General features: G+C 35.4%; 1 protein-coding gene across 3 annotated transcripts; it reads right to left on the bottom strand.

Annotated features, from left to right (window-relative positions):
- Positions 1–2,320: 2,320 nt before the first annotated feature.
- LOC18101098 (alpha-mannosidase) lies at positions 2,321–11,768 on the bottom strand. Of its 3 annotated transcripts, XM_006380541.3 has the most exons (29): positions 11,306–11,766; positions 11,133–11,216; positions 10,387–10,475; positions 10,063–10,237; positions 9,791–9,910; positions 9,628–9,711; positions 9,458–9,529; positions 9,210–9,323; positions 8,604–8,704; positions 8,418–8,511; positions 8,007–8,174; positions 7,825–7,914; positions 7,564–7,629; positions 7,426–7,482; positions 6,827–7,043; positions 6,534–6,667; positions 6,186–6,242; positions 6,038–6,100; positions 5,722–5,793; positions 5,428–5,475; positions 5,109–5,228; positions 4,641–4,706; positions 4,259–4,371; positions 4,075–4,159; positions 3,701–3,811; positions 3,532–3,627; positions 3,406–3,453; positions 2,877–2,945; positions 2,321–2,795 (listed from the first exon to the last, which is right to left on the bottom strand). In XM_006380541.3, the coding sequence occupies exons 1-29, from the start codon at positions 11,537–11,539 to the stop codon at positions 2,607–2,609; spliced, it is 3,036 nt and encodes a 1,011-aa protein (XP_006380603.1). In that variant the 5' UTR covers positions 11,540–11,766; the 3' UTR covers positions 2,321–2,606. The 3 variants fall into 3 exon arrangements, with proteins under 3 accessions (XP_006380603.1, XP_052310279.1, XP_052310280.1); XM_052454319.1 differs by lacking the exon at positions 5,109–5,228 and having other exon boundaries at positions 11,306–11,768; XM_052454320.1 differs by lacking the exon at positions 10,387–10,475 and having other exon boundaries at positions 11,306–11,343.
- Positions 11,769–12,053: the final 285 nt, after the last annotated feature.

Raw genomic sequence — 12,053 nt, 5'->3', positions numbered from 1 at the left:
TCGAAAAAGGGTGGCATATCCTTGTAGGGAGGAAGCTTCTTTGTCGAATGGTGTTGATAAAAGCCCCTAAAGTATTTGGAGATGCCACGTTCATTCACCTAAATGTGACAACTCAATCAGCCTTCTTAGTTAAAAAAGATGGTAAACAGGGGTAGACGACATGTCACTCAATTTCTTTATTAAATTTGAGTGATATGTTGTTTGCTTAAACCCTAAAAATTAAGGTTTTTTTAATTGAGATTTTGTAAATTTTAATTTGATCCATATTGTTTCAATTTAATCTTAAACATCTTTAATTGAGACAAAACTGATTAATTTTATACAATTAGATTAAGACCTCTCAAGTCTAGCTTCTTTTTCAAAGTGAACCTTGTTTTTCAATTTTTTTAATTTATTCCCCAAATAATTCTTAAACTTTGATTTTCTTCAATTTAGTCCTTGTGAAAATTTAGTACAATCCCCCAATGTTATGCGCCTTTTACATAAAGGTCCTTGGTCTTGAATTTATTCAAGTTAGGCCATAATTGACCACTAAACTTTAATTTTCTTGTAATTTCATCCCTTATTTCATCCGATTAAGTTTGTAAAAGTTAAGTTTGGTCCCTAAAATTCCAATCTTCTCATTTTAGTTCAAATTAAGCTTTCAAACTTAAGTTTTCACCAATTAAGTCCTTAATAAAATTAATTACACCCATTAAAAGTCTAATTAAATCCTTGCACATAATTCATTATTTTGATTTCTGTCTAAATTAATTTATAAATTTAATTAAACCTTTAATTAGGTCAATGATTAAATCAAATCAGCCTATTAAAAATTTAATAAGTCCTCAAACTTAGTTTTTTTAATGCAAATTCATCTAATATTCATTTAAGTCAACCTTGAATTTGCATTGTCATCCAATATTCATTTGGTCTCTTCATTTGTCATTTATGCATGTAGATCCCTCTTCAGCCTACTCTTACCAACTAAGTCGCTTGTCTTCCTGTATTTTTTTTTTTTTGTATAAACAAAAAGATAATTTTAGGGAAACCCAAAATTGCATTATGACAAAGGTTGGGCCTGCAGGGCATGATTTTTTCTATTGCAAAAAATCTATTTTCAACCATTTTTTCATTTGGAAAAAATTAAAAAAAAAAAAACACCATAAGCATCTCATTAAACCATTTTCAACTTTAAAACACCTTTAAATCAGTAAAAAACTTCAAAAATTAACTAAAATCAAAACAAATTTCACTAGCCCCGATCTATTTGTTTTTCAACAAAATAAAAATTTAAAAGCACATCAATGACACTACTCTTGTCAAAATGAACCTATTGACACAAAATTCAGTTTTTTATTGCTGGAATGCAGACCACTTTTGCTCTCCTCGCTTATTTTTCAACGACTTTCTCTTTCTTCTCTTGAAAATTAGGGATTGAAATGTAAGAAAATAAAAGTAAATTACATCGAGCATCTTGTAGTTTAATCATTGTTTCACTTTGTCTCTATAGTTTTGAAAATTACGCTTTACTTCCTTGACTTAACAACACTTTATTCCCTCAAGTTTTGGCGGGGAAAAAAATCAACAAAAAATATACAAGATTTTCATTATATTTTATTTAATAATTAAAAATCTCTTGTAATATTAATATTTCAACTTTGCCAAAGAACTAAAAAAGAAAGACCTAGCCATCATTTGTCTTCCCTGTTATTCAAAACAAAAACAGAGGTGAGGTGAGGAAACCTTTAAAGGGCTCTTTTGTGTTTTAAAAAATGAAAAGAGATGTGTTATTTTGTAGGAGTGTTCTCATCAACCGGAAAGGATAAGAAATGAAACAGTAACAAAACCCATCATTGTTTGGTGCTTCTGTTACTCTTTTTTCCCTTGATTTCCAAGAGAGAGTGCTACCAATAATGATGCTAGAAGTCCAAATTCAATGTTGCAAATCTAGTTTGGAAGGAAATGGTAGTGTTGTCGATAAGGTCGTTCATAAATTCATGAAGAAGTAGCTGTTTTAGTTTTTATTTTGGTCATTCTTCTTGTAATTGTTTTTAATACTACAAACTTAAATATTAATTCATGGAATTAACCTCTAATTCAGTTCAGATCTTTTGATAAAGAACCTTGAATTGTCAAGAACATGCATAGAGAAGAGAATATCACATGAAAGGATGAGATTATTTAGAAAATAAAGTTGAGTGACAAAAGTGAAATATGAGGAAGAGAGCAGAGTAATCATCAATGAATTGACATGTCAAAGTTTACAGTCGTGAAAATGGTGGGGGGAAAAATGGAAGGAGAAACTCAATTAGCCCTTAATCTATATGCTCATCATCAATTGCATCCCAAATCTAATTTCATCGACCATGTCTCGTACATTTCACACATTCTCAATTGGATCCTTCTCTAACGTGCATATTTTATAATTAACATGAGATGAGGAAAATATTTCCTCAGAAAGTCAACCGGTGACTTTGAATCCTGCAACGCCTGAATGTACAGGCAAATCAAAATCTTGAAAAGTGAAGGATATGAGGAGAGAGATTCCCATTGGAAAAGATCCATCACCTCATTTATTCTGAAATACATGTTAACAAGTTCAAGAGATTCTATGTGAATAAATATCAAAATTGTAGCAAGAATGTGCGAATTTCCATGGGACCAAGTTCAACAACGAGAGTTGAACTATCGACAGGACCACCTCTAACAGGTGAAGGTTGCTCTCCGTTGTCTCCCTCAACCTTCCATGTCATCTTCTTCATCTCTGATTTCTCTTGGTTTGATGACAAGCTCATTTCCTTCAGCTCCTTAATCTGAAAGTTGAAACACCACTTGGCAACAAACATGAAAGAAAACAAAACACATTGCGCTGAAAAAGATAGAAATATCCTTACTGCTTTTCCACTGAACATCTTCTTCAGTTCAACTGTAGCTAGTGTTGAATAAGCAGCATCTTCTCCCGCCTGATCTCATTTGCAGCATTGAAGAGTTTCGGATTAGAATTATTTGTAACTTAGCCGGGTTACTTCAATTCAATAAAATAAACACTATCATGAAGCAGGATAATGCTTGGTTCAAAGTTTCACATCTATCCTTGACAATGAGACAATCATCTTGGTTTCCGAGATTCAACATGCAGCAACCGGAAACGCTGAGGGTTCTTTCCCTCAATCTTCCCTTTGTAAGGTTGAAGAAAAACAGGTATATTCTTATACTTGGTGAAAGGAGTTATTCAATGTTCATCTTGCTTGTGTAAACACGGGTCTATTCTTATACTTGTTGTCATAACGGTGGTATTTTTTAGAGTAAATATGATGAGAAACTAAGCAACTAAGAAGTGGTTAAAGGATGTCAGCAAGTCATTGCAGAGCAAAACAGAATGGCAAGGTGGAGTACACAGAGCATGAGTAATGAGCTCATTACCTCATATAAATGAGCCAGACGGAGAAGAACACTCCCATCATCGAGCTCCTGCAAGACAACGACAAGTGAGAAAGAAATACTCTTGAGCAATGTAATTGTTATTCTACAATAGGATGGCACCCTCACCTGAAGGGTTATCAAAGCAACATTTAGTGGCAAGCTGTAGCCGGGATCCATGGCAGTTCCTGTGGCCACATGAGATGCTTTCGAAGTCTCTTCCTTCTTTATAATCAATCAATTGCCAAATTAGGATCTAACAAAATTCATACGTATGGTTATTACAATGAGGGCATACCTCCTGTGTGAAAGCTGCAAGAAGTGGTGTGTAAATCTCTTGGCCAGTTGTTCGGCGCCAGACTGCTCCAGCCCCTACCTGGTTGATGCTCAAATAATAATTTCCTCTGATCTGAAAAAGAATGTAGATTGATTGTAAGGAAAATGAGCATATGAAGCATTTATATCCTTAAGGTGCTTATCCGCAGCCCTTTATTTCATCCAAGAATGAGGTCAAGAAACTTAGAACAAGCATTTTCTCACAGCAGTCAGTTTCAACAACGCAGACCATGTACTTGTCAAGTAACAACTATGAAATTGTGGTCAGAATGAGAATGAGAAGTGTTCATCCAGGACTTCTAGAATATAAAGTTGCTAATTCATGGTAAATCATACCGTTAGTCCTTCACATTCATCTCCAATGCAAACACTTTCATCAAGGGCTTCATTAACTCCTCTGGAATCATCATGGAGAGTCCGCCTTGTGTATGAAAGGAACGACAATTAGTTTAGTATGTCCACAGATGAAAAGCATAGCGATTCTTGAGCATTGAAGAAAACATAATGTAACTATTTGAACCTATGAAGCATTAGTTCTAGTTGACCATCTTCAATGCTGGCTCCTCCAGTGGCACGATCAACCAAGACTGATAATTCAGATCTCTTATCCATCGTAAAAATTCCAAGGTTAAGCTGAAAAATTCCAAAAGGTATCGATATTATTTATTCATTGACCTTTTTATGATGATTGATAAGACGGATCACTTTCATCAATTTGGAAGGGAAAAAAAAAAAAAACTAGACTAGCAATTTATAAGCAGTTGCTAAGTAATTGTCAAAATGAATCTGAATAACTGCATCTTAACAACGAGCAATGCCCACAAAGAGAATATGTTTTGCAAAGTTTCACACGTGAAAAAACTGAATTTTCTGTAGGTTGATGCTAGCATAAAGAAAATTACCGGATAATAGTTTCCTGCAACAGGTTCATTGACTGAGAGGCTCCAGTCAGCTCTGTAGTCTCGAATCTGTGAAAAAATAATGATAGGTTAGATTAGAGAATACAATATCCTTAGTTACTAATGGAGGCTTCAATAAGAGAGAACAAAATGAACAGTTTAAAAAAGAGAACGTAGGTTGAGATGGATGGACCTCTGTGAAAAGCTGTTCATAAACCCAAAACTGACATTCTGTAAGGCAATGCAGATTTATAATACATAACTTTGTATTCCAACCACTCATTGCTTGATGCATGCAATAAGGATGAGTGCAATTTATAATTGACAATCACAAATTTGATGTGTCTTTGCTAGCTCCTAATCGTGATCAAGTTGAGAATTCTCAACTTAGCATTATTTAATGTGCATGTTCTTCCACTAAGGATATATTGAGAGGTTCCGACATTGGAAAGAAACTATAGTGAGAGTTACCCGCTTTAGAAAGTCCCTTCCATTAGAATCAGTATAAAACACCTTTTCTGTGGCCATATTTGCTGTCATTCTTGTGATGACCTCTTTTCCAACACTGTCTTCAAGGGGAATTGGGCCAATCTTCATGATTCAAAACTTGTCAGGAATGCTTGGTATGAATCTAGAGACAGATTTTTAACTTCTAGTTTACAGAAAGCAAGCAGACAAATTGGTAGGCGGAGCATTCTTAGTTACAAGAGTTGAATGTTATTGTGAAGAACAAGCCAGACTTTCACAAATGAATAATAAAAGCAGTTAGGATTCAGAAAATGTGACTTACAGTGTATTCAAGTTCTGCATGCTCTTGATCTTTGTAAACTCTTGTTACCTGATAAACGAACATAACTAAAATTCCAGGGGAAAAAAAGAGCTAGTGGTGGAGGAAACATAAACCATAAAATTTTATGGATAAATGCTATAACAAAGTTCTCATCATATATTGTGAATGTTCTTGTAGGAACTCAAGTGCAAAATTTATGGTCAAAAGGATTTGATATTCAGTATCATAGTTATTAATATCCCATTTTAAAGAAAGAAAAAAAAAGTATAGGGAGAGATGCCTATAGATGTTGACCTGGTAGATCCATGAATTAAATTGTTGGCGAACCTCATCAAACAGTGGTCCACGATGAACCTGCAGGGGCACCTGCAAATCAACAAAACAGTTTCAAAATAAATAAAAACATAATCAACTCATAAAATAGGAGCTAGAATTTAACCCTTTATTCTTGGGGTGTGGGGTAAGAACTACAAGTCCACATGGTTGAGAATAAGGCTTCATTAAGCTGATTAAAGTGGACTTGTAATTTTTTTACTCATTTGTCATTTTAGTTTATACTCCACGCAAGAAAGGGTTGGTAATTTGTTAAGCATAAGAAAAAAGAACTTACTGATCTTGCAACAACATGGGGAGGGGAACCATCAGGCCTTAAGATATATGCACCTGAAGATTGCTGTATAAAAGATGGCACATCAGCAACTACTGCATCAATTTAGTCTCAGGTATAAAATCCTTATACAGGTTGGGAAGTCGCATACCATGAGCTCAGAGCTTGAACCATACCAAAAGTAGCTTTGCTGTATTGGCACATCAACCTAGTAAAATGTAACCAATTAATTATAAATGATGTCCAGTTTCACTGTCGTAACATCTCTTGATCTATATATTATTTTTCATTTCAGGATTGTCATTAAGAAATGATACGAGGTTCTATATATTGTGAATTAATTTTAGAAGGTCCAGAAAAGAATGGAGCAGCTGGTAAAGAATGAATCAAAACCCATAAGGAAAGCCTATGCTGCCTCCATTCATGAAGTGAAACAAGGTCCAAAAGAACAATCTGCCAAGCATTATAAACCTCTCATAGGAATAGTTAAAAAGTCTACCCCTGTTTTGGAATTATACATCCGTTTGAGTTGACCAGTCATCGAAGAAAAGGACATTTTCAAATTTCCAGATCCGATTTCAATGGTATCATTCTGTGGGCTGTCCATCACAGAGAGCCCGTTTCTTCTTTTCCCTGCATAGTTTTGTTATCCAGAAATGAAAAGGGTAAATTGAAAGAAAATAAAGAAACAAACTCAGTTTCATGTGCTTCTCTTCAGCAGATCAACCTTAGAAGAAATCACATTAGTCTTAAGCAGGGTCGTAGAATGAGAAAATAAAATCAAATGCTTACCTATCCCAGTAGCACGAGCAATAAAGTAGGTACTCCAACCGAGTGGTGGCACAGACACTTGAAAGTGCAGCCAATACCGGGGCACTTGAATGGATGGAAATCCATATGCCTTCAAATAAAAGTTTCTTAAGTTGCTTGTGGTATTATCCATGGTAACATATTGCGTCTCGATATGTTTTCCATAGGAATCAGCAACAACTAGATTAGGGTCATTAACCTGGTAGATACAGTTACTCAACAATTTTAGTGAAAGAATGAACTCTGGTCATAGAAAGAGAAAGGGAGAGGACATCTTCGAATCACATCGAACTCAATTTAGAAAGACTAGAAACTGCAGATTGATGCTGAAATTACTGAACAAGGAATGAAACACCCAAGATGACTCGACCAGATACTTCTAGCTGAACGTGCCTAACATCTAAGTCATGATCAGGACAGGTCAATGCATAACAAAAAATATATAAATGAACTAGAATACAGGTTTTTCCTGCCTTTTAATCATTTATCCTAACACCTTGATTTGATTTCATCTACTTGTTGAATGAAATGAACCCATTTCCTCCTTTACAGTATCAACAACAAAACAAGATTTTACTTACTGGTATCCTAATAACATCAGTGCGATTCCATCCAAGAGCGTTGTACAAAACCATGACCTAGAAATAACAAGTTTTACATAATGAATAGGATTCTGAGTTAAGTATTCATAAAGAAAAAGTAGAAGAATGTGAGATTACCAATCTCTTCCCATTTGCAATAGCTTCCTCTGTTGGTGGGCAGTAACTGATATTTAGTAATTGACACTGACAAAATTCAAAGAGGCAGCATCAGGCCAGGAGCATTAAATTGATTATCTAAATGGACATATTTGATAAAGATTGAAATTCAGTGGTGAAGACGTAAAGGAAATCCTCAAATAACAAAAGTGCGTTGCTTTAGTGCAAAACTATATTTTCATCTGTACAAGGAAGAAAGATTAAGCAAATAACAAAAGGTACCTGACTAAAATTCAATGCTGGTTTTGCACATTGATCTCTTGATTTATTGCTAACCAAGCATGACAGAGCAGAACTCACAGTAGCTTCTGCCTATACATTAAGTTAACTTTGAGGAATAAAACTAACTAGCAACGATGAAGAACTAAGGATCAATTAATTCAGAAGAGATTTTAGCTGCCCACCTCCAAGGCTCCAATAGCAAGGCGTTTTTCGTAGTCATTTGTAGTGTGTTGTTTGGCAGTGCCAGTGACACCATCATGGTGCTGTGCAATGCCTAAAGCATCTCCAAGTCTATATGTGTTGGGACCAGTGGATTTTTTCCCAACCAGGAACTCCAGTTGTCGTGCTGCCTGTTTTAGAAAGCAAAGAATTGTGTCAGTAAAACAGCAACATTCTACCGCCCAAAACAATAAAATTCAGCCAGAGTAGCCATTATAGATGTTTTCCTTTCTCCACAGGGTACTTCCATTTCCACCTGGTTCAAGCAAAATTAAGAGCAAGCTCTAATGTAAAAACTTTAGAACCAGATCGGAGCTTTTCCTAATATTTTTTCGAAACCACAAATCACCAAGACAAAGAGGCTACTGACATACCAAATAATATCCACTCAGCTGACGAACATATCGCTTCAAGGCTGGGCGACTAGTAAAAAAGCCAGTCCAGTAGGCATTTTCCGTATCTGCATAACTGACCAAAAACAAGCATCAAGTGTGTGTACTCAACAGACTGATGTCTGATGAATAGGAAAAAAAAAAAACAATAAGCTTTGCTTTTCTTACGGGAAATAATCATCAGTTTTCAGTGGCCAAGACTCATTTGCTGCATTTTTCACATCAGTGTAGATAGATGGTGTAGAATACAAAGCATTCACTCGACCATCCTGAAAGATCAATATGCTTAATGGAAGTTCAAATTGCATTTATCATTTAATATCTTCAATTGCCTGTGCTGGGATTTTGGATTAATAAGAGTTGAAAAGGCATTGGACTACATTCGTTTCTTATCTTATCACAACTGCAAGAAACTTAAACAAGAGCTTTCTGGTCTTCCTACATCTGGTATATACCCTATAACACATGTCGTTAGCAATCTGATTGATGGGCTCACACTCTTTCTTTCTTATAAAATAGTAGTGATAGAGAGGTTCTTTGCGCATCTTCTGTGATTGTCCGACACTATATCTAACGGCGGGGAAAACCAAGTAGATTATAGGAGGTAAAGGCAGGGTGAGAGGGAACAACACTTGGGAATTACAGCACAACAAATTGCTTCTGTAGAGTTTTGGACTAAGCGCCTCTGGCAAGCATTATACATCAACAGATATTAAATAGGCTTAGAATGATGAGATTCAAGATATGTGTTTTCCTATTTCATATAAATATTACCTTGTTAACATAGTGAATTAATTTGTCCATCTGCTTGAACCAAGACTCAGCATATTGATACTGGAAATCATCACCCATGGTCCACATAATATGGTTTGTCCTTGTCACATTTGCCTGCATGATAAATGGTGGTAGGATTCTATTATACATGCTCAGCTCATTTAGCAAAATGAAGTGCTTAACACCTGACTCCTTTGCAGCCATGAGAAGCACATAATTAGAGAGAAAGAGAGGAGTTCAAATTTTACTTGGGTCATAGCAGCATTTATAAAATCATTAACTCGCTGCTCAACATTGTAGTCATCTAAAAGGGGGTTGTCCTGCAATATGACATGCAATAGGCTAGGTGAAAGTTCAACAAGAAAGTTGCATAGTATTTGGAAATAGTAAGTAAACATTTGTAGTTTGTAGTTAGAACCTGGACTGGCACAAAGTCGTCAAATACTTCAAAATGAAAACCATTTGGGGGACTATAATGAACAGGAAAGGCATTGGCAAAAATCTGCAATCAGCCCAAACAGGTGAATTGTAAACCCCACAAACCATTTTTAATAAACAATGGATAGGTTGTTGTTAAGAACCTGAGAGGAAGAACCAAATGTCTTGGATCCACGCCATATAACTTCAAGAGCTTTATCATCTTTGCGCTTCGCTCTGTCCTGGTAATCAATCCTTGCAAAGTGTACAGAATCAAATCCAAGCTGAAGGAACAATATAACTAATCAAAATGTGTCCACTGTCAACCCATTTAAAATAAAAAAAAAATCAGATGACAACAGTACATCAACTTTTGATAACGAAGGTTTTTATTTTATTTTATTTTGAGAATAATCGTTCTTATAAGATTCTACACCTCAGTCCCAAGAAGGTAAGCTTGCACTGCAGAATGTCCAAATGGATCAATCTGCCACCCAGCACGAGGAGTCTTGTTAAACTGCTCCTTTATTGCGCGGTGACCTAGAGTTGTTTGGTCAATCATGTCTATGTAATGACAAGTTGCTTCATCATGCATACACCAACCACCATTTCTGCAATTGAACACTTAAACGCTTGTCATTTCCATAAAAGAAATGCATGATGTGCGTCCATAACTACCAAAAACGTTAAATCTCTCCCTCCCTACAAAAGCACATGAATATGCAGACACACTGAAAATTGCTTTATAACTACTGCATACACAAATTCCAATTGGCCAGCATCAACAAGTTTCCTCACTTGCTCTTGAATTTCCTCACTTTGTTCTACCCACCATCGCTGGAAAAAAGCCTACATATCATGCACATTCAGCTTTGTTAGATTATTGTAACCGCAAATGTACTGGATAGCTTGACAAGGGAAAAAGGGAGAGAGATAAAAAAAAAATACGAGAGAATTTCACATCAAATGGGCAAGATATACTGCCAGTAAACAGCAGGAGCTGCCAAACAGCCCTGGATTAGCCCAAACATTTGGGTACTCCACTGTGAAGTCAATCAACTTCCATAGGAGATCCAACTTCTAGTTAGAGAAAAGAAGAAAACAAAAATTGTAAGTTTCTATATTGACGATTGAATCTTATGATAATCAAGATATAACTCTTCCAAGCCCTATTTTCTTCGTAGCTTGAATGAAATTTCAGAATCAGCTAATATGTCACCATTATCCTAAACTGTAAAACTAATTCATAGAACAGCATTTGATGTATGAATTTTCAGAAAGTCTAACAACGCAGAACTGCATTTAGGATTCCTATAAAAGAGTAGTGTATCCTGCACATAGCATATCATACATCGGTTGTTTGTGCAGAAAAAGCAATTGATTGAAGTTAGAACTTGTAAATAATATTCCAGGAACAACGAAAACAAAATATGCAAAAGAGAATCCATGAATCTAGTATTAGACTAAAGACCAAGCAGGAAAAAAGAAAAATCTTCATTTCATTACCATTTCAACAAAAACAAACTTCCTATTGGAATCTCGACGCAATGATTCCACCACTGAATCCAGCACATTCTCAACACAAGCACCCTGCCAAAGAACGGTAACGAAGTCAAACATGAAAATCAATCCCTTTAAAGAAAACCATAAAATCAATCAGAAGACAAACAGATTAGAACCTGAATACTGTTATTTGATCCAACATAGTATTGATCAACAGTCTTTAACCAACCAACATCATCATGTGAATGTGGTACCAAATGGACATTCAACTTTCCTGGCACAACTCCACCTCCAGTATTGTAATCCACATAACCACCATTAACTACTGTACCATGCAAGCCAAAAACAACCACGAAAGCAATAAGAACCCACCCATCAAACCATGTCAAATCCCTCTCAAGCTTTTCCATTTCAACCCCAACAAATTCTAAGCATGAAAGGTTGTCTTTCTGTTTTCTTTTGTTTTATAAAGGGTCCAACGTATTCAGCCAAAGGAATGTCTTACAAATGGCATGTAAAGACAATTTTTTTCCTTGGTCTTATCTTCTCCTGCATTTCCTTGCCGGCCTAGTAGCTGTAAGGAGTCAAAGGAGTCTTTATAAGGAAATGAAAAGGAGGGAGAGAGAGATAGATTTTTACTGTGGAATCTCATATGAAATTTTGATAGCTAAAGCTCGAATTGAAAGGTCATCGAGTTTACCTCATAATAAATTCCAAGATTTAAATTAAATTAAAAATCGAAAACAAAACTCAATTTTAATGTGGGTTATGGCTTGATTCTTCGTGGATGACATTGTTTATCCTATGATACTTTTTTTTAAAAAAAAACTTTATTTCTTTACTATTTTATTCTTGCACTTGGTGTTTACATCATTCACTTTTTATTTATATTCCATACATCTACATGGTGTTTAGGATGAATTA

This window comes from Populus trichocarpa, chromosome 7, assembly GCF_000002775.5.
Source record: "Populus trichocarpa isolate Nisqually-1 chromosome 7, P.trichocarpa_v4.1, whole genome shotgun sequence".
NCBI lineage: Eukaryota > Viridiplantae > Streptophyta > Magnoliopsida > Malpighiales > Salicaceae > Populus > Populus trichocarpa.
This window is presented reverse-complemented; position numbering and strand designations above follow the sequence as displayed.

Coding starts and splice junctions, on each gene's coding strand:
- LOC18101098 (XM_006380541.3), bottom strand. CDS start 11,539: ATGGAAAAGCTTGAGAGGGATTTGACATGGTTTGATGGGTGGGTTCTT. Junction 9,324..9,457: donor TAAATGCTGCTATGACCCAA/GTAAAATTTGAA, acceptor TTTATCATGCAG/GCAAATGTGACAAGGACAAA. Junction 4,160..4,258: donor CTAGAACTAATGCTTCATAG/GTTCAAATAGTT, acceptor TTCATACACAAG/GCGGACTCTCCATGATGATT.